General features: G+C 39.4%; 2 protein-coding genes across 2 annotated transcripts; one reads left to right on the top strand and one right to left on the bottom strand.

Moving 5' to 3' along the window:
- Positions 1–214: 214 nt before the first annotated feature.
- ace2 (angiotensin I converting enzyme 2) lies at positions 215–11995 on the top strand. Its single transcript, XM_086291021.1, has 18 exons — positions 215–498; positions 578–736; positions 864–957; positions 1588–1731; positions 2077–2192; positions 2355–2460; positions 3220–3317; positions 3482–3654; positions 5813–6039; positions 6730–6874; positions 8003–8101; positions 8335–8457; positions 8608–8780; positions 9365–9423; positions 9540–9637; positions 9719–9835; positions 10335–10529; positions 10988–11995. The coding sequence occupies exons 1-18, from the start codon at positions 310–312 to the stop codon at positions 11082–11084; spliced, it is 2412 nt and encodes an 803-aa protein (XP_086147147.1). The 5' UTR covers positions 215–309; the 3' UTR covers positions 11085–11995.
- Positions 11482–17415, bottom strand: LOC147339240 (uncharacterized). The gene is made up of 7 exons (XM_086291032.1): positions 17315–17415; positions 17066–17184; positions 16022–16118; positions 15424–15766; positions 14818–14943; positions 14511–14650; positions 11482–12886 (listed from the first exon to the last, which is right to left on the bottom strand). The coding sequence occupies exons 1-7, from the start codon at positions 17324–17326 to the stop codon at positions 12668–12670; spliced, it is 1056 nt and encodes a 351-aa protein (XP_086147158.1). The 5' UTR covers positions 17327–17415; the 3' UTR covers positions 11482–12667.
- Between the last annotated feature and the right edge of the window lie 3001 nt (positions 17416–20416).

Raw genomic sequence — 20416 nt, 5'->3', positions numbered from 1 at the left:
GTATATAAAACCTTTGAGGAAGTGGCCCCATCAAAACAGCACATTTTGTGCACATGTAACTAATTGTACAGCTTACAAAAGATCTTGATAATTATCAAAGCAAAACTAAGACTTCCCCTCTTGTGAAGACGGCCCACTGATGTTTGCTGCTTCTCTGAAACATTGTATCTGTAAATGAAAACTCAGATACACCCTCCGTTATGGCTCTACTGTCCAAAGGCCAAGGCAGCACAGAAGGTTAATGAAACTGTATAACAGAGTCCTTCCCTCTCAGTGAGAGTTTGTCTGCGTGGAGCTGAAGCAGCCAGCATGTCTCCGAGGATCCTTGTAACGCTCCTGGCCGTGTCCTGTGCTGTTTCTGCTCAGTCAGACGTGGAGAGCCAGGCGAGGGAGTTCCTGGACAGGTTTGACAAGGAGGCGAGTGACCTTATGTACCAGTACTCGCTGGCATCATGGGCCTACAACACCAACATCACACAGGAGAACGCAGACAAAGAGGTCAGCACTTGGAAAACACTTACTTTAAAATGTGGTTATTTTGTTACTGAGTAATAAAACCTGAAGTTATTCTCCACAGGCAGAACAGGGAGCGATCTGGGGCACGTTTTACAACAGAATGTCTGAAGAGTCCCAGAAATACCCCATCGACCAGGTCAACGACCTGGAAATCAAATTACAGCTCATTTCCCTACAAGACAAAGGCTCTGGTGCTTTGTCCGCAGATAAAGCTGCACATGTAAGACTATTTAAATATTAAATTCAACTTTGGCAAATTTTCATTTGGACAAACTGCACAGATATAGTAGTCTTCCACACCAAATGAAACATTTTATCGCTGTGTATTCTTTCATATCTTCCTGTAGCTGAATAAAGTCATGAGTGAGATGAGTACAATCTACAGCACAGCCACAGTGTGTATGCTTGACAACCCGCTTAACTGTCTGACTTTGGAGCCAGGTAAGCTCTCCTTATTAGGACCTGTTGTAGTGAAGTGGCTGCCTGCTGCTGTCAAAGACAGGCAGAGCAGTTTATTCACTAAGAAGATGAAAATGTGTCTGTTTGGGACAAAAGTTTGTATTTGTTGCAGTAAAGCTACTTTCGTCACAAGGGACCGCAGCAGCGGGCAGCTCCACGTGTGATTAGTAAATGAAATCATCATAAAATAATAAAATAGCACTAATTCATCGCTATCTCCTCACAGTCAGAAGGCTCTGGGTTTGAATGTTGTGGCCTGGTGAGGGCCTTTCTGTTTGCCCTGCACAGCTTTTATCCGGGTTCTTGACTTTCTTCCCGTGATCCAATAGAATTCCCTGTTAGATGCATTTGCGATTTTAAATTTGACGTAGGGGTAAATGTGAGTGTGGATGGTTGTCTGTCTTTTTTAAGCCTGTAATGGACTGCCTACTTGCCCAAGGCGCACACCTGTTCTTGATCAGTGTCAGAATGGATACAGGAACAAACCCAACTTTACTTTTTTTTCTTTTTGTTTAGTTTAGTTTTTTGGGGGGAGAATATGGGCATTTTTCTGTTTTCTCACTTCAGTGTGAGCCTGCCCTGACACCGCTCTGTGTCTTTACTTGTTTACAGGACTGGACGAAATAATGGCCACTAGTCGAAACTATGACGAACGTCTCCATGTGTGGGAGGGCTGGAGGAAAGAAGTAGGAAAGAGGATGAGACCTCTCTACGAAGACTACGTGGATCTGAAGAATGAAGCTGCCAAGCTAAATGGTGAGGAACTAATATGAAAAAATAATGAATAACAGACAAGCTTCATTGCGGTGTGTCCTGATGCAGACTCTAACTTTATCAGGGACCTGTAGAGATATAAACTGATTCTCAGTGAAGATAGTGAGACAAGAGCTGATAGTGTTCAGCGATCATGACCACTCCTCCCCCACTGAGGTCTAATTTTGCTTTGGCAGCATCTCGCTCATGTAACACTAGTAGTGTCATATCTTACATTATGCTTTATAAGTGTGATTACCATCAATGCTAAAAACACCAAAAAATGTAAAAAAGCATTTAATTTGGTGTTTTTTCTCGATCTCTGACACAAACGCTTATTGTGTGCAGGTTTTGAAGACTATGGCGCTTACTGGAGATACAACTATGAGACTCTTGAGGACGACATCATGTACCATTACACAGGCGATGAGTTAATGGAAGATGTCCGTGTAATATACAAACAGGTACGTCCATGTCTGTGTGACGCATGCTTCACGCTTCAGTGCCTCTGTGTTAAAGACAGTTAGAATGTGCAGTTGGTTATTGACTGTGTGACGTAATTAACATAAATTATTTATAATAATTGTAACAAGAATAATACACTGGGGTTTTTCCCCCCCCCACAGATCCTGCCTTTATACAAGGAGCTGCATGCCTATGTGAGAGCCAAGCTTATGGAGGTCTATCCAGGGCATATTGATTCAGATGGATTTCTCCCAGCCCACTTGCTGGGTATGTTTTGTTTCTGGTTTCAAAGCTAATAATGAAACCAAAGACACTGACATTAAATATCCACCTACTACTCTCATAATTACATTTTTTATATGCTTTAATTTTACAGAGTTGGTGTTTTTGGCATAAATTCAGCACAGTTGCGAAACAAATTTGAGAGCGGCATCAGGAGCTTATCATTATCATGAAAGAGTCAAGATTCAAATCTGTTTCGTCATATACAGAAAATTAAGATCTTCACTTCCTGTCCTCTCTGATTATCAGGCTACAAATAACTTTTAAAGAAAACGTTTGAGTGTGTGTGTGGGGGCGGGGTATTACATTTGATTCCCCCTATTATCATTGCTCCCTCATGTCTGCACTTTCTGTAATATTTTCTTATTTGATCCTTGGTTTAAGTGTAGAGTCTTTGTTCATGGGGCTTGTGGGATACCTGACGACAAGAAAAGAGTAATTGACAACATATAACTGTAATCTGTAAACTGTAACAACAAAAATGTTGTTGACAGAGCAGATAGTTCATGCAAGGTCTCATAATTTCAGAACTGAAAGTGTGTCTCCCTCTGCTGTTCATGTATTATCACTACCTCTCTGTGCTACAGAAAAATAATGCCAACACACGTATTATATTGTACATGTGGCTTTTAGCTGGAGATAACTGATCCACCCACATGCATTGTGCACATATAAAAAGCTACAGTCTGCTGTAGAAGGAGAAAATTTATGAAAAAATAATTTTCTTATTTGTTGGTTGTTCAGGTGACATGTGGGGAAGATTCTGGACCAACCTTTATTCTCTAACAGTGCCCTATCCTGACAAACCAGATATCGATGTCAGTCAGTCTATGGTGGACAAGGTATTGCAGAACCTTTTATTTATATAAAAAAAAAAGACAGCCCTGTGACTTGGGGTTATCTGTCCAGGGTGTACCCTGTGTCTTGTCCTATGGTAGATAGAGTGGATGGATGGAAAATAAATATGTATACTCAGAAATTCCCTACCTGTCATCTTAAATTTCAGGGTTGGACCGAGCTTCAGCTTTTCCAAGAAGCTGAGAAGTTCTTCATGTCTGTGGGCCTTTACAAGATGTTTGACAACTTCTGGACTGACTCTATGTTTGTACATCCCGATGATGGACGCAATGTGGTCTGTCACCCCACAGCCTGGGACATGGGAAACAGAAAGGACTTTAGGTAGAGTATACACAGCTACACTACTGTGCAACAGTCTTAAGACACCTGTCATTTCTTTATGAGTTAACCAGTTTTGTATCTACAGACAACTAACAACTTAGCAAAGAACAAAACTTACATTTCTTAAGGCACCTTGTAAAATTGAAACTCAGTGTTAGCAGATCTCACGCAGCGATGAATCCATATGTGAATTTTCTGGTTCAAATCAGTGTCAAAATATAAAGAGGAGATCGGTAGAGAGATACAGTGAGACTCTGATTTTGATCCACAGTGGGATGTGGTATTTGTCTGGTTGGCAACAACAATGATCCCAAACACACTTCGGATAAAGTAAAAGTGTACCGGATCAATCTTTATTGATTGAAAAGCATGCAATGGAACACTATCAGTGATGGGTTGGTCTCCCCAGAGCCCGGACCTTAACATTATTGAAGCAGTGTGAGATCACCTTAGAGAACAGAACAAAAAACAGCCAACATCCAAAGAAGAGCTTTGAATGTCCTCCAAGATGCCTGGAGAACTATTCCTGAAGACTTCACAAAGAAATACAATGCAATACAACTTTATTTATATAGCACATTTAAAACCAAAGGTACACCAAAGTGCTTCACAACAAGGTTAAAACATAAGATGAAAGATAGGCTATAACAGTTATAGCTATGAAAGGCTATAACAGAGTACAAAAAACCCCAAAGGTACAGACAGAGTAAGAAGTAAAACATTAGAGCATGGTTTAGAAGATAAAATTACAGGGTATTCATAAATATAAGGTGGGGGTATTTATGCAGTGGGACATTAGTAGGAAGATAAGTAACATAAGGGTAAAATATAGGGGAAGTGCACCAGCTAACTGAAAATGCTCGGTCAAACAAGTACGTTTTTAACTGAGATTTAAATGCCAAGATTTAAATCTGAGATTTTAGAAGCGCAAATAGCAGCAGGAAGATTGTTCCAGAGGCTCGGGGCTGCCAGGGCAAAAGCACGGTCACCTCTGGTCTTTAGCCGGGATCTAGGCTGCACTAAGAGTAATTGTCCTGATGATCTTAGGGCTCTCCTAGGGGTATATGGACGAAGGAGTTCAGTGAAGTAGCACGGTGCAGTATTGTTTATGATTTTAAAGGTAAGCAACAGAATTTTAAACTCAATTCGGTATTTGACAGGGAGCCAGTGCAGGTCAGCAAAGACTGGAGTGATAGAGGCAAACCTTGTCAGAAGGCTATGAAGAAGGGTGGAGTGGAGACCAAAGTAAAGGGAATTACAGTAGTCTAATCTAGAGGTCACAAAAGCATGGATTTGTTTCTCAAGGTCCTTGTGTGGTATGTAGTGCTTGGCCTTGGAGATTTGACGCAATTGGTAGAAACTAGATTTAACTATAGTGGATACTTGCTTGTCAAACTTAAAGGAGCTGGCAAAGAGAACACCTAAGTTGCTAACAGTGCCAGAAAGAAAGGCGGCAAAGGGTCCTTGACAGAAATGACAGAAAGCTTGTTAAGAGAGTTCAAGCTCTCCTAGGCAAGAGGAAAAAAGGTGTATATACAAGATGTCGACTTTCAAGCTCCTTCGAATTGTACAAACTCTGTGTTTGCCATTTATACTGTATTTCCAAGCCTGCATACTTCAGTTATTTGATGCTCATTGTCTTAGCAAAACTTAGCAAGACATGAAGAACAAGAGGTGGCTCAGAACCTTTGCTTTATCTATCCATCTGTCTATTTATCTAGGTTCGACTTTTGTTAAAGCAAGTTGGCAGCTGGGAATTATGATAGCCATAAAAATAAACCTATTGGAACACTGATGTTGTGATGCTATTTAATCGCTGAATCATCCTTTTCTGCTGATAAAGATAACCAAAGTCTAGGTTGTAAAATATTCATATAATTTCCCCAACACTGCCTAGAATAACGTTTCTCAAAATGCAAAATAAGCAAAATAATTTTATAGTTACTCGTGTGTCAGTTTGGTTTAAAATTACAGGAAAAGAATTTGCGTGTAAAACTGAAGTCCTCTACCTCTTTTTAATTAGTTATTCTGCTTTTAGTGATTGGAGTTCACTTAGTTCACTATTGCTCTCTTACTGGTCGCTGATCACAGTAGTATGAAGTGTCTCTGTCACACAATGTAATTGCTGATATCAGCATTTCTCCCGTGATATCTTCAGGATCAAGATGTGCACCCAGGTTAACATGGACAACTACCTCACAGCACACCATGAAATGGGACACAACCAGTACCAGATGGCTTACCGCAACCTGTCCTACCTTCTGAGGGACGGAGCCAATGAGGGTTTCCACGAGGCTGTTGGAGAAATCATGTCCCTCTCTGCTGCAACACCCAAACACCTACAGAGCCTGAATCTCCTGCCTGCTGACTTTGTTTATGATCAAGGTACAGCCGTTGCGGGCAGCACTGGTGCTTCAAAACATTAAAGCTGCTTTAACCAATAGATTTATAATAACAAGAAACAGGTGAACGAGTAAGCTACAGAGAGCAATCACCTAACTCTGCAGTTTTTGTATGCAGCATTTTAACTTCTTTCAGCTCATTGTTTTAGTTTTCTGTCCCCTCAATTTTACAGGAGCATTCAATATATACCCAACATTAGAACTCAGGTAGTCGCAATTGCTGGTGTCTCACTTCTACAGACAACCTCAAAGGACAACCTGAGGAACTGCCGTTTCTGGCATTTGGGCACTGGCTTGATTTTTCTGTCCTGATGCTTGCCCCTTGTTGCATAATAAGCTGTTGGCCAGTAACCAAGTTGTCAACATGAACTTAGATATTATGAACACGTTGACCTTGTTTTTATTGCCTCTGCGTAGCAAAAAAAATAATAATTTATTGCAGATTTAATTTTGCAATGTGTCTGGATTATTAAATGTAGGGTTAAGATAACTTAAGCACTACATGCGATATCAGGATAAGATGACCTGCAGCCTTATGCTAACTGGTATTCAAACTGTCATCGATTTACAGTCTCTGATAAAGAGGCCATAAACATAAAAATAAAGCATTTGTAAAATGTAATTACGTTCTCACTCTGAATCATAAACTGTCTTTGTGTTTAATGCTTTACAGACACAGAGATCAACTTTCTGCTGAAACAGGCACTCACTATTGTGGCCACCCTGCCTTTCACCTACATGCTGGAGGAATGGAGGTGGCAGGTGTTTGCAGGGAACATCACCAAGGATGAATGGATGCAACGCTGGTGGCAGATGAAGTGAGCAGAGTTATGCAATATTTAGTATAAAGTTTACTTCAATGTCATCAGATTACAGTTAGGTTCATACTTTTTTTAAACTATTTTTTTTGCATCTGATTTTAAAATCCCTATAGAGATTTTAAAATCAAACAATATGCAAATGAGGTGCAGAATTTCTTGCACTTAATGCAAACTGTTCATGCAAACTTAGGAATTACAGCCATTTTTAAAAAAAGAAAGAATTCAATTTCATGAAAAATGAATCCAAAGATTTAGAGTTCATTTGAAGTGTTGAATTTAAATTTGTCTGCTTTTCACTAGAATCTCAATTTGATGTTCAAAGACTTAAAGTAAAGTAGGCCAAATTATGCTGAATAAACCAACATAAACCTGTTAAAAAGAATAGGAGTGACCAAATCAAAGTTATTAAAAAGAATTAATGCACAGGCCAGCTCGATAACACCAAAAGGCTTAAAAGAGCACAGAAGACAACTAAAGGAGATCATGGCAAAAATGTTTCCTCCACAACATCACAACACTCTCAAGAAGGTCATTGTACCATTATGGAAGTCTATAACGTAGATGTGCCTTCTTTACTGGAAATGCAAAGAGTTTACAACAAGGTGCAAACCAGTCACCTAATCTCAACACAACAGAGCCTTCTTTGTAGTTATTAAATGCAATGCAGCAACTGAATATTGATGCAATAAAGACCTGTGAGAACATTTTAAGTGAAGACACGGTTTTTGATTTCCATGGGTTTTAGACTTCAAGCAGCCACCAAGAACAAAGGAGTTTTTAATCCAAGTTTTAATAACAGTCCTTAAATGTAAAAGTTTGCCTCTGCCTTTGTCTCTAACTCCTAAACTGTAAATGCAAAACCGTAGTTAATCCTTCGAATTAAAGTCAGCACTTCAACCACATCTTAATTGTTCAAGTTAAAATCCATTGTGGATTGGTTCTGCTGGCAGCTGGGCAAAATTACAACAAAAACACAACAGAAATGTTATTACAAAGCAGGCATAACTGTAGGGAAGTGACTTGAAAACTAGAGAAATAAAAGAAGGTCTTCATTTTGTGCAGTTTAGCAGCTGCTTCACTGCAGGCCTGACAGCTTGTATTATTGATTCTGTGTTGTTTTAATAGGAGAGAGATGGTTGGGGTGATGGAGCCAGTGCCAAGAGATGAGACTTACTGTGACCCACCCGCTCTGTTCCATGTGTCTGGAGACTATTCATTCATCAGGTAACAATCCCAATCTAAAGCTGCATTTTGTGTCAGTAACACTGCAGATTGTGGATTGACTTAATTCTTAAATTATAGCAGTTATGACCATTTGGTGCAGTTCCCAGTTCACTTTAAACTGAACCTGTGTGTGTGTGTGTGTGTGTGTGTGTGTGTGTGTGTGTGTGTGTGTGTGTGTGTGTGTGTGTGTGTGTGTGTGTGTGTGTGTCCATTTGTTACTGCTTTCGATCCAGGTACTTCACACGAACCATCTACCAGTTTCAGTTCCAAAAAGCGCTCTGTGATGCGGCCGGTCACACAGGCGACCTGTCTGCATGTGACATCACTAATTCTATCGAAGCAGGAACCAAGCTAAGGTGCATACAACTTCCCTTTCTTCATTCTTCATTCTTCATTTCTTCAGGATTTCAATTTTGCTCTAGCACATTGTATTACTTTTTTGTTCTTCACATCTAAAAGTGGTGGAATAATTTATCATCATCATCATCCTCAATGTTTTCTTCTAGGAATATGTTAGAACTTGGAAGGTCTAAGTCTTGGACCAGGGCTTTGCAAGCAATATCTGGTGACACAAAGATGGATGCCCAACCTCTGCTGGACTATTTCCATAAACTTTATGAGTGGTTGCAGGCAGATAACAAGAAACACAACAGGGTGGTAGGCTGGAGTGAAGATCCATGTAAGTACAAAAGATACCCAAAATGAAAGTTATTAGCACTAAAATCATCTATCTGGAATAATAGTATTTAGTGTTTCTTGAGATTGATACCGCTCTTCCTGATGCCACTACTTGATAAAAGACTGGATGTGGGAAGGAAACTCTCTGTAGTCTGTACTTGCACGTGTAAAGTGCATTGAATTATTTGTACACAAACTTTAGAACTGACAGTAATTTACTTGAATCTAGTTGTCATCGTCCAGCATAATACAGCTTTCAAAATGCCGGGTTTTTTTTTTACAATTTGCTTTTTATACTCAAATAAGACAACATTTTAATTAGTGTCACAGTCTTCTGTTCCCAACCATATGTCCTTAATTTATCACCTAACTTCTCACACTTTTCCTGGTCCTGTTAGCCTTTAAGCTTTCATCGATTCTTAAAATCTTAAAATCAAAAGTCAGCTTTTGGGTCCTCACCCCTACAGCTATCTGTTCTTCCTTATTTCTAGACTTTAAGCTAGTTAATGTAATATGCTGGAGCACATTTATCATACAGGTATACATCTTTAAAATGTCTTTAACTGATTGTTGTTCCCATTACAGATCCAGAATATTCAATTAAAGTGAGACTAAGTTTAAATTCTGCAATGGGCGATGATGCTGTGAGTACTAAAAATTGTCATTGAGCTAGAAATTTTGCAGGAATTCTGCACTTATGAAGTTAAATACTGTCTGTTTAACGTCATGCCCATTGTTTTGCTTTTTTTATGTGTTTCAGTACCCCTGGAATGCCAATGAGCTTTACCTGTTCCGGGCCAACATTGCTTATGCCTTGAGGCAGTACTACAGCCAGAAGAACAAGACTCTTCCTTTCACGTCAGTATGAGGTCGATATTTTGTGCTTTAAGCAAAACAAAAAAATTGTTTGGTTTGAGTTTTCTCTGTTTGCACATGCAGAACAACTAATGTCATCACCTATAAGGAGACTCCCAGAATCTCTTTCTACGTTGTCGCCAAAAACCCAAATACACCCACTGAATTCATCCCAAAGAATGAGCTGAAGGAAGCCATCAGGTGAGGATCAAGTGCGTGAGTGGCTAAATACAGAATATCCAAAAGCACTGAGCTCAGCATCCTAAGGTAGCTGCAGTAGCCAAGCTAATTCATTTATTTAAAATCTTTTTAGTTGCAGTTTTTAGCTGGATGGAAATGTTGAACTTCAGTAACATGGCACAAATTGCCATCAAATTGCTCATTTATTCACACATCCATGGTCTTTACAGGATTAGTCGCGGGTGTCTTTGGTGATCATCTGACTTTTCATCCATACTATGGCTCAAACCTTTTTCTTATGAAATGAATTGTAAACGCTTTAAAATATTTTTAAAAATGTCTTGGCACAGCTATAACAACAGCATAAATTTATAACATATTATTTTTTTTATTTTTTATTATAAGAGTTGTAATTTAACTGCCTCCTGCTACACCTGAAATAACCAACCTGGCAGTCATGTCGCCTGTGCCTGTTTATGAGTTGTAAAGCAATAGTAAAGTCATTTAAAATCTATTCCAGGTTAGCTCGAGGCCGGATCAACGACGCCTTCAAGTTAGGTGATAATACTCTGGAGTTTGCCGGTATCCTACCAACACTGGCCTCACCCACTGAGCAACCTGTGCAGGTGTGGCTGGTGGTATTTGGTGTGCTTATGGGCATTGTGGTGGTAGCCGGCGTCTACCTTGTCGTCTCTGGTGTCAAGGAGCGCAGGAAGTGAGTAGACCCAAATATACACTACCGGTTAAAAGTTTTAGAACTGCTCAATTTTTCCAGTTATTTACTGCAATTCAAGTCATTCAAGTCCAATGAATAGCTTGATAACTGAAAAATAATGTACATTTCAGAATTATACAAAAAGGCCTTTTTCAGGGAACATAAAATGGGTTAAAATTTAAAGCTGTTCTGCAAGTCTCAGTTTCAACTGTGAAGAGAAGACTTCGAGCTGCAGGTTTAACAGGATGAGTTGTGTATGTGTGTTTTAATTATATGTAGATATTACAAGTCTGTCTATGCAGTTGTATGTTTTTACCATCAGAGCTTTAGTCTGCCCGTTTTCACAAATGATATCTTGACTTCACATAGACTTGGTGACTAAATGAGTAAAATAAAAATATTCCAATTAAATTAATTATGTGCATAATGTTAAGGAATATTGTTTTCTGTGTTTATAGGAAAAAACCTGGTGTGGAGAACCCCTATGAGTCATCCACTGATGGACAAAACAACAAAGCCTATGATGACAGTGACAATGAGCAAACTGGATTCTGAGTCTACCGCTGTCGTAGTAGATCAGAGGGAAGATCAGTACTTGTGTCCAGTGATCTCATAGCCTTCCCAGAAATGGGAAAGTAAAGCTTTAAAAGTTCTCTTCTTCTTTCATCAGTGCTGAATGGCCTCCAATCAACAATAACAGAACATTAACAGTGCTAAATGTGAAGCATTATGCTGAAGGTTGTTAATTGGCAACAGTGAATAACCCTGTTAATGAACAGTATCCTTAATTGACATTTACATAGTATACTTCCATGTGAGTGTCATTAAAGTGTTATTATACAGTATTTTGTGATACAATAAGTAACAAGTTTAACACACTGCCTTACCTCCCTTTTTGAAACCCTTTTTACTTACCTGTGCAATTATGTATATTTAACTGTTTTGGTAATAATAATAATAATAATAATAATAATAATAATAATAATAATAACCGGTTTAAAGTATCATTTTAAAAATAAAGTTCATAATTGAAAAAGTTAGGCAAATTCAAGTCACATTTATGATGATGCCACCTACGTGTCAAAATGCACACTTCAATCACAGCACACATTTCGTTTTAGTCTAGTTTACTGTGTTTTCATATCAAACCTGAGAGATTTCCTAAAGTATCAAATCTTGTCATTATACACCTAGATGCTAAAGAAAAATGATCAAATAAAAACATGAATGTTGCATTAAAAAAATTCTGCTACACAGTTTACCAATGGAACTTTTTTTTACTTGTCAGCTGCGCATGTGTACAAAAAAAGAAGACATTTCTTTCGCAAGCAGTGAGTGATCATTAAGCGAAAAGGAGAGTAGTACATTTGCATGAGTTGATATTATACAATCAAAGCCTAAAGGTGTGATTTCCAGGACGTCTGAGATGTGTTATTAAAAAAGAATTCTAAATATGTTTGGTTGTGTTAATGCATTGGGCCATTATTTATCGTTCATGTAATGTGTCATTTTTCCTTACAATGTCTTATAATATATTGGAAACAGTATTGTTGTATCAAACATATAGATTATACAATATGAATTCAAAAAAGAAGTGTGGCTCTGAAGCAAAAACTTGAATGTGTTTGGTGAGAGCATGCATTAAGACTTTCAGTCAGCCTCAAAGTGATTCTAGCAAATCTTCAGGCAACTCAGAAACTTGCGGTTTGTGGTACGGGTGCTGCCAGTTTCAACTGAGGATGTAAGTCAGATGGCGGAAGGAATACTTTGAGGATCTCCTCAATCCCACAGACTTACCTTCTGTAGAGGAAGCAGAGCCTGGGTACAAGAAGGATGACCCATTCATCACTTGGGGTAAGGTCACTGAGGCAAGTAAAAAATGAAAGCGTAACACTACAGTTGGTGTCTGAGATCATTTTCCACGTCATCTCTCAGGTAGGGACATGTGGAATGACAGCTGTGTAAAGGCATAGCCTTAAAGAGTTAGAGAACTATGGATTTCTGCAGCAGCAGAATTTGAAACATGGATGTTGGTTTGTGTTGTTGAACCAGGTCACACGAAATATTTACAAGAATTTTTTTTTTAAATGTAACTGACTTTTCTGAGTCCTGAAAATGCAGAGGAAAATGACTCTCCGTCACTTTTGAATGATGAAGAGGAAGGACTGATCCACTGTATGTCCATCCAGGGTTGCCACGCCCACTGTGTCTGTGTTGCAAACGTTGATGAACCAACCGCTATACAATGCTGACTCAAATCTCCGTCGTCTCGCTGAGTCACCCTTCATGTAAAACACAAAGGAGAGGGTACTCTCATCGCTCTTGGAGATCTGCTTCAGCCTCTGCTTCTCACATGTCTAAAGGGATGAAAGCGTGGATTAGTTTGCTTGAAAATGGCAATTTCCTTATAAACATCTTCAAGTCACAATGAAATGAAGTACAACTGAGACAACAACGATTGTCGAACTGAGACAACGAACTGAGACAACAAGACGTTTCACCTCTCATCCGAGAAGCTTCTTCAGTTCTAACTAACTAGAACTGAAGAAGCTTCTCGGATGAGAGGTCTTCAAGTAACTTAAAGAAGTCCAGACGCTTTTCTTTGCAAGCTCCTTTGACTAATACTTAACTCTAACTCAATCTCCTAATTATTTCATTTTGCAAATGATTTCAATTCTGATGAAGATGATCTCTTCATTGTGGCACCTGTTAGTGGGTGGGATATATTCACCAGCAATTGAACATTTTGTCCTCAAAGTTGATGGGTTAAAAGCGGGAAAAACGGGAAACAGTAAGTATTTCAGTGAGTGTGACAAGGGCCAAATTGTGATGGCTAGATGAGTGGGTCAGCACAGCTCCACAACTGCAGCTCTTGTGTTCCTGGGCTGCAGTGGTCAGTATCAAACATGGTCTAAAGAAGGAACACCAGTGACCCAGTGACAGGCTCATGGGCAGCCAAGGCTCACTGATGAACGTAGGGAGCGAAAGCTGACCCTACATGCATCAGACTGCTGAAAAAGTCGATGCTGGTCCTAAACAAAGTGAAAGAACTAGAAAGGCGTGAGAATGCAGAGTGCATCGCAGTTTGTTGTGTAAGGGACTGCATAGCCACAGCCCCTGCTGTTCACCACTGAAAACACCAGCAATGGGCATGTGAGCATCAGAATTAGACTGTGGAGCAGCTACAGATGATGGTCTGGTTTTGTTTTACATTACGTACCTGGAAACACCTGGCACCAGGATGTTCTATGGGAAGAAGGCACGCCAGTGAGGCAGTGTGATGCTTTTATATATATTCTTCTGGGAAACATTGGGTCCTGCCATTCATGTGGATGTAATTTTTGACAAGTACCACATACCTAAGTTTTGTTACAGACCATGTACACCCTTTAATAGAAATGGTACTTTCTGAAGACTGTGGCCTCTTTCAACAGGCTAAAATGCTCTTCCACAAAGCAAAAGTGTATCAGGAATGGTTTGAGGAGCATATCTTCAGTTTGAGGTATTGACTTGGTCTCCAAATTGCCCCAGATCTAAATCCAATTGAGCATCTCTAGGATGTGCTGGACAAAAAGTCTGACCCATGAAGGTCTCACCTCATAACTAAAGGGATCTGTTGCTAACATCTTGGTGCCTGATACCACAGTCCATGCCTCAGTGGGGAAGGCTAATTTTGGGACCAACACAATATTAGGCAGGTGGTCGTAATGTTATGCCTAATCTGTGTGTATTTAAAATTTTGATATTACTACTAATTTGAGATGCTAATTATTCTGCTATTATATACTTTTTGTAACATAACTCTGTCTAAGCAAATCTTTTAAAGTGAGAAGTGTATCTACATAGAACAAAGGACAGAAACAGGCATGCAATGCTTTCATCCCCTGAACAATGATGGCTGAGTCCAGAGAAACAAATGTTTATCAAGCCTTTTTTTTCACTGCCATGATTCAGTCAAAATCAATAGCGTACACTTATTACCTCCACTTTAAGGAACACCCTGTCCGCTTGCTTGCAGCACATGAGGAAGCAGTTGGAATCGGTGAGGTTTAGCACCACTGGCATCCCACTGGAACCCCTTCTGAAACCGCTTGACTTGTAGTAGTAGATAGTAATTTTCTCTGAGCACAAAAGGAAACCAAAATAATGAGAGCAGTTTCTCTATCAGAACAGAGTATTTTCTTACTCTACCTAACACTGGAGTAAATGTGAATGATGACAGCTTCAGTAAAAACTCATCTGAAAACCACGAGTGCCACGTTGATGTGTCCTGCTCTGAAAGACAAACCTGGATTTGGAGAAGCATAGACGATCTTCTCAGAACAGATACCTCGGAGGTATTGGCGAGTGGCCAGATTTTCAATTAAAACATTCGACAACTTTTCCTGCCGGAAACTGCCGCCTCCTCTCGGAACTGAAAGTAAGAATGGGAACAAGGGCCCCTGTTTATAAGTCATATCCCTTTTTAAAAACAAAGGTGACTGCACTGACCGTTTTCAAACTGTGATTTCACAGCAGTGGTCTTGTGTTCTTTACATCGATCTTGACTTTCACAGGTTTCATTTTTCCTTTATGAGATTTAATTTTGCCAGTTGAAGGCAGTTGTACAACACATAAGTTATCTATAGGGGTCTGCAGAAAAACTGCCTAGTCAAGGTCATAACAGCTGCCAGAACACATTTTGGTTCATGGGTGTAAACATGCGACCATTCTCAGTAGCTTCCTCTTTAGATAACCACAAATATACAGAAGCAAAAGAAATACCCAGTTGCCTCACAACATTCAAACACTTTAATGCATTAAATACTGTAAATATTGCTGTTAGCAAAGTTAATTATGGGAAAAGAAGAAAAGCTGGGAGAAAAGGCAGGAGAGTAAAACTGCTTTTACTCACCGAGCGTCACCGTGCTGGATTCTGCCACCATGATGATGTCATTAAATGAACATCCTGTCTTATCACAGCCCCTGCCTCTCACCAGAGAGATGCTAGTTTTTGTCATCTCAACAACAAACATCTCATTCTCCTCAGTTTTCGCTTGGCAAAGATCCTCTTCAATATTCCCCGTCTCCTTTTCTTTTTCCTGCGGCTCCACTACAGTTTCCTCCAGGTCATCCTCCCTTGTCATCTCCCAGCTAAAGCTGATGAGTGTGGGCTCTTTAGAGACTGGTTGTAAAGTGTCTTCAGTCAGGGATGTCTGCTCAGTGTGGTCCTCTTCCTTGGCTGGTTTGCACACTGTCTGAAGAGAACGAAGAGAAACAGGATAAATACCCCCCAAAACCAAAATAAACACAGAAAAAAGATGTTCGCAGGTAGCATTTACCAAGATTATGAAGAACATAAGCACAGAAATTTGAATCACATTACACAATTTCATAATGTTTACATATATAAAGTGAAACACAATGAATTGTTTATTTTATTTTTATTTTATTTTTAATCTTCTAAGACTGTATCTGAAATAATATCTCTAAACTAGAAGTCGTCAACTCACCAGCATTGGACTCCCCTCAGCTATCATCTTTGCCAGCTCCTCAGGTGTAAGATCATTCAGGTCCATGCCATTTATCTGCAGAAGCTTGTCTCCTTTTCTGATAAAAATAAACAGTAAATAAATAAAATAAATGTACAATGTGCTTTACTGAGCCCTTTTGTGTTTGGCAGATGTAATAAAAGGAGTTAGAGTGTGTTCATAAATAATAATTTACTAGTTTTACTCTTTAAAGGGGTTATTTTTTCCACTACAGAAGGTCTTGTGAGTACACTGAGCTAGAGATGAACACAAAAAAAATCCACCCAAAATTGGAATAAAATTACAAAATAAGGCAACAGAATTATATAATACATCTTAGTTCATTTGCTCAATTCACCTATAATATTTCACAGTTTCAAACTTTTCTGGCATCATGTTGAAACGATTAAGTGGTAGAATTTGAAAACAGTGAAAATAAGAGAAAAAACAGGATTACATAATTAGGTATGCAACAAACTGAGATACTCCAAACTGAACTCATGCTCAAAGAAAGAAAGAAAAGAAAAAGAAATTCTGCACAAAATGCTGACTTTAAGTAATTTTATCACATTTAAATTTTGTAATTTTGTTACATTTTACGATGTAAAATGTTCCATTTAATGGGATCTGGTCGAATGTCAATGTACTTGACTGGTATATGTTCATTTTATACCAAGTTTATTTCAGTTTATTCCTTAAGAATTAATTATTGCAATAAATAAACATCTTTCATCACTGCTTCATGTTTAATGAGGGTGAAAAATAGAAGGCTCAACATGTAAACTGGAGAGAAAACCTCAATGTAAATATAAATAAAAACTAAGAGAGTTATATGTTTTTACCAAAAACATGGTCTTGCTAAAAAAAAAATTTTTAAAAATCCATAACATGAAGTTGGATGTCTGTGCAACGTTATATGACTACAACTTTTGAGGCTCTACAGTAAAACTGTCTTAGCTTCTTTCATAGCAGTACCTGGAAAATAGTTGAAGAGAAAGAATCCGCTAAACAGAGAGCAAATTATACCTGACATAAAGTTTTCCTTCATTCTCCATTTTGTACTTCACCACATTCTCCACTACATATTGATGCTTTCCCTCATGGATCTTGTGTGCAATCAGCACACCGCCCTTAACCAGAGAATCCTAAAATGTACAAAAAGAACACAAACTTTAACTTTTCTCAACAAAGACAATCATGCCAGGATTATCTTTTAAGTGTATCTCACTACATGTTGTACTTATTGTTAGGGGACAGTTAAGCGTTATCACCTACCTTCATGTCCATGGTGGCACCAATGTCCGCTCTAGATAGCGTTATACCACTGACTGAAACAGACTCCGGTGAAAGTGGCAGTTTATAAGTCTTCCAGTGTGTCTGTGCTTCAACTTATTATAGAACAAAAAGGGGAACTGTGAGTGAGAAAACACTGACACTGTCGTGGATGGGGAACTGCTGTCAAAAAAGGAAGTAAGAGAAGATTAGAACATTTTTGATGAAAAGTGGACACAGTATATGGTTTGTTTGAAAGCAGAACTTGTGAAGCATGTGGAAGAAGAAGGTTATGATTTAACTGTAAAATATCTTTTCAATAGCAACAAATACAGTGCTTTGATAAGCCACACACTTCCCCTTTTCAAAACTGATAGAGACTAAAATATTATCACATAGTATTACTATATAATATTACTCATATAACATCCCTTTTTTTCTTTCACTGCGTTTAAACTTCCTTAAAAACACCAATAATAAGGATTAAAAAATTAGCATGAAAACCTGAAAAGCTTCAAATATAAATCCCAACAGTCAGATTTACAGTGTATCACAGATCACATGTAAGCTGTTGGAAAAAAAAATCTCTTCCCCTGTGACAGTTATGATGGAAATATATAATGTAACTAAATATCAGTTCATTTTTACCCGTGTCTGCCGGTACATTAGAAAAAACACAGTACCAGATTGTGAACGTCTAATGCAAGTAAAATTCCTCCATTCAAAACCGTAAGTACAACGTTCAATATTAATTTAACGCTTAAAAAGTAAAAAGATGCCACTTCTTAATTTGTACATTTCACTGCTTTAAACAGAGACGCTACCAACGGGGGGCCGGGGGGCCCTGGCCAACCCCCTGGCAAAACTGTCCTAATAATGTAAAAATGTTGCAGAAAAGCTGGTGCCAATCCCTGGACAGATCGCTGGTGCATCTCAGGGACAACACAGAGACAGGCAACATGATCGAATGCTTATTTTTCTTTCCTGAACAAGTTTGCTCTTAAAGTTAACTCCACTCTGAGAAAGTGAATCTTAAGCTGCTTCTGCTGACAATCATTAAAGTGATGGTTGGGACTTCCAGTCAATTAAAACAGATTAACATGGATTTCCAAATGTTTTTTGATTTTCATATGTACCTATTTTATGTCACATCAACTTTAATAGCGGGAAATTAACCAGGCATACAACTCCCAAAAAGTGGATTCTGTTCATCTGGACTTTTTTCAGTGGGAGAAACATTATGTCACTCATCCAAGTAACTTCTTCAGTCTCATATAGGGCATGTTTTTCAAGTAACCTATATTTGATGACAGCATATTAAAACTGGAAATTCAGTTTTTGGTGTGCCCCCCCCATATTTTTAGTGGCCCCTATAAGGCCACCCCTATGAAAAAATTCTGGATGCACCCCTTGCTGTACAGTACATATTTCATATTCTTGCTCAAAAAAGGTCAACCTATCATGAGTTCAGAAAAACAATTTTTCTTAAGTTTATTTTAAGAAGGAAATTTTGGTGATGCCTCCATGCTACCAGCAGCCATGGCTACCCAACTGAGAGAGATGGATTTAAAGCAGGGTTGTCATTTTAATACACATTTAATTACTATCTTATTATAAAAAAAAAGAAGTGTTACGTTTTGGTGTTGTCGGTGTGTTGCTTTTGGCGTGACTGTTATGTGTTTCCTGTTTTACTTTGAAAGTCTGTGTTATCTTAGTGTTTTCAGTTTACGTTTCCCTGTCTCGTCAGGTCTAATTTGCCCCAGCTGTGTTTTCCTCCTGTGGTCCATTCCCTGATTGCCCCTTCTATGTATTTAAGCCTTGTGTTTCAGTGTGTCATGGTCGCGATCTTCCCCCCCGTTGTAAATAGTTTGACGTCTGGTGTTTGGTGATGTAAATAAATGTGGTGTTTTGCTTTAAATCTCGTTTTGGGGTTATTTTTATTTTCCTTTTTTTTATTTTCCTGCGTTGCACCCCGGTTGCCTAGGCCGGGGTGTAACATATGGGGGCTCGTCCGGGATCGCTGGAGGGTCCGAAGGAGGGACAGCTTCGGCCTTCTGTCTTCGCTGGAGGATCCGAGGGACCGCTCCAGCCTTCTGCAGCTGGTGGGCTGCGTGTCCGTGTGTGCAGCTGGTGGGCTGCGTGTCCGTGTGTGCAGCTGGTGGGCTGCGTGTCCGTGTGTGCAGCTGGTGGGCTGCGTGTCCGTGTGTGCAGCTGGTGGGCTGCGTGTCCGTGTGTGCAGCTGGTGGGCTGCTCATCCGCCTTCGCTGGAGCGTCCGAGGGACCGCTCCAGCCTTCATCCGCCTTCGCTGGATGGTCCGTGGGACCGCTCCAGCCTTCGTCGTCCGCTGGAGGGTCGGTGGGGCCGCTCCAGCCGTCATCAGCTTCGTCTGCCTTCATCCGGTTTTGATCAAACATTTCACTTGGGGTTACATGTTTGATTTTTGGGTGGGGGGAACTGTTACGTTTTGGTGTTGTCGGTGTGTTGCTTTTGGCGTGACTGTTATGTGTTTCCTGTTTTACTTTGAAAGTCTGTGTTATCTTAGTGTTTTCAGTTTACGTTTCCCTGTCTCGTCAGGTCTAATTTGCCCCAGCTGTGTTTCCCTCCTGTGGTCCATTCCCTGATTGCCCCTTCTATGTATTTAAGCCTTGTGTTTCAGTGTGTCATGGTCGCGATCTTCCCCCCCGTTGTAAATAGTTTGACGTCTGGTGTTTGGTGATGTAAATAAATGTGGTGTTTTGCTTTAAATCTCGTTTTGGGGTTATTTTTATTTTCCTTTTTTTTATTTTTTCTGCGTTGCACCCCGGTTGCCTAGGCCGGGGTGTAACAGAAGTCAGCACAAATCTCTGAGCTTATAATGTATATACATATTTATAATTTGACCTCCACACAGTGTATTGCTTATCATTATTTGTGTTGAATTACAGTGTTTTAGCCCACTTTAATGACATGAAACGTGATATAGTGTCGCAACAAAAACGTTGGGATGTTCCGCCTCGGGAGTGAGAACAAGCTCAGTGTCCTCACAATTTTTGTCCTCAGCACCACCTAGTGGAGGACACCATGATTTATTAGAGAAGAGAAGAGAGGGTTTCTGGATATTTACT

The sequence above is a fragment of the Aulonocara sp. 'chitande type north' Nkhata Bay genome, linkage group LG1 (assembly GCF_057382095.1).
Source record: "Aulonocara sp. 'chitande type north' Nkhata Bay isolate Kocher_YH1m ecotype deep benthic linkage group LG1, A_spYH_male_GT1.1, whole genome shotgun sequence".
Lineage (NCBI taxonomy): Eukaryota > Metazoa > Chordata > Actinopteri > Cichliformes > Cichlidae > Aulonocara > Aulonocara sp. 'chitande type north' Nkhata Bay.
The sequence above is the reverse complement of the archived record's forward strand: the minus strand, read 5'-3'. Positions and strand labels throughout refer to the sequence as shown.

Coding starts and splice junctions, on each gene's coding strand:
- LOC147339240 (XM_086291032.1), bottom strand. Junction 16,119..17,065: donor GAAGGAAAACTTTATGTCAG/GTATAATTTGCT, acceptor TATTTTTATCAG/AAAAGGAGACAAGCTTCTGC. Junction 15,767..16,021: donor CTGAGGGGAGTCCAATGCTG/GTGAGTTGACGA, acceptor CGTTCTCTTCAG/ACAGTGTGCAAACCAGCCAA.
- ace2 (XM_086291021.1), top strand. CDS start 310: ATGTCTCCGAGGATCCTTGTAACGCTCCTGGCCGTGTCCTGTGCTGTT. Junction 1,732..2,076: donor TGAAGCTGCCAAGCTAAATG/GTGAGGAACTAA, acceptor TATTGTGTGCAG/GTTTTGAAGACTATGGCGCT. Junction 9,638..9,718: donor AACAAGACTCTTCCTTTCAC/GTCAGTATGAGG, acceptor TTGCACATGCAG/AACAACTAATGTCATCACCT.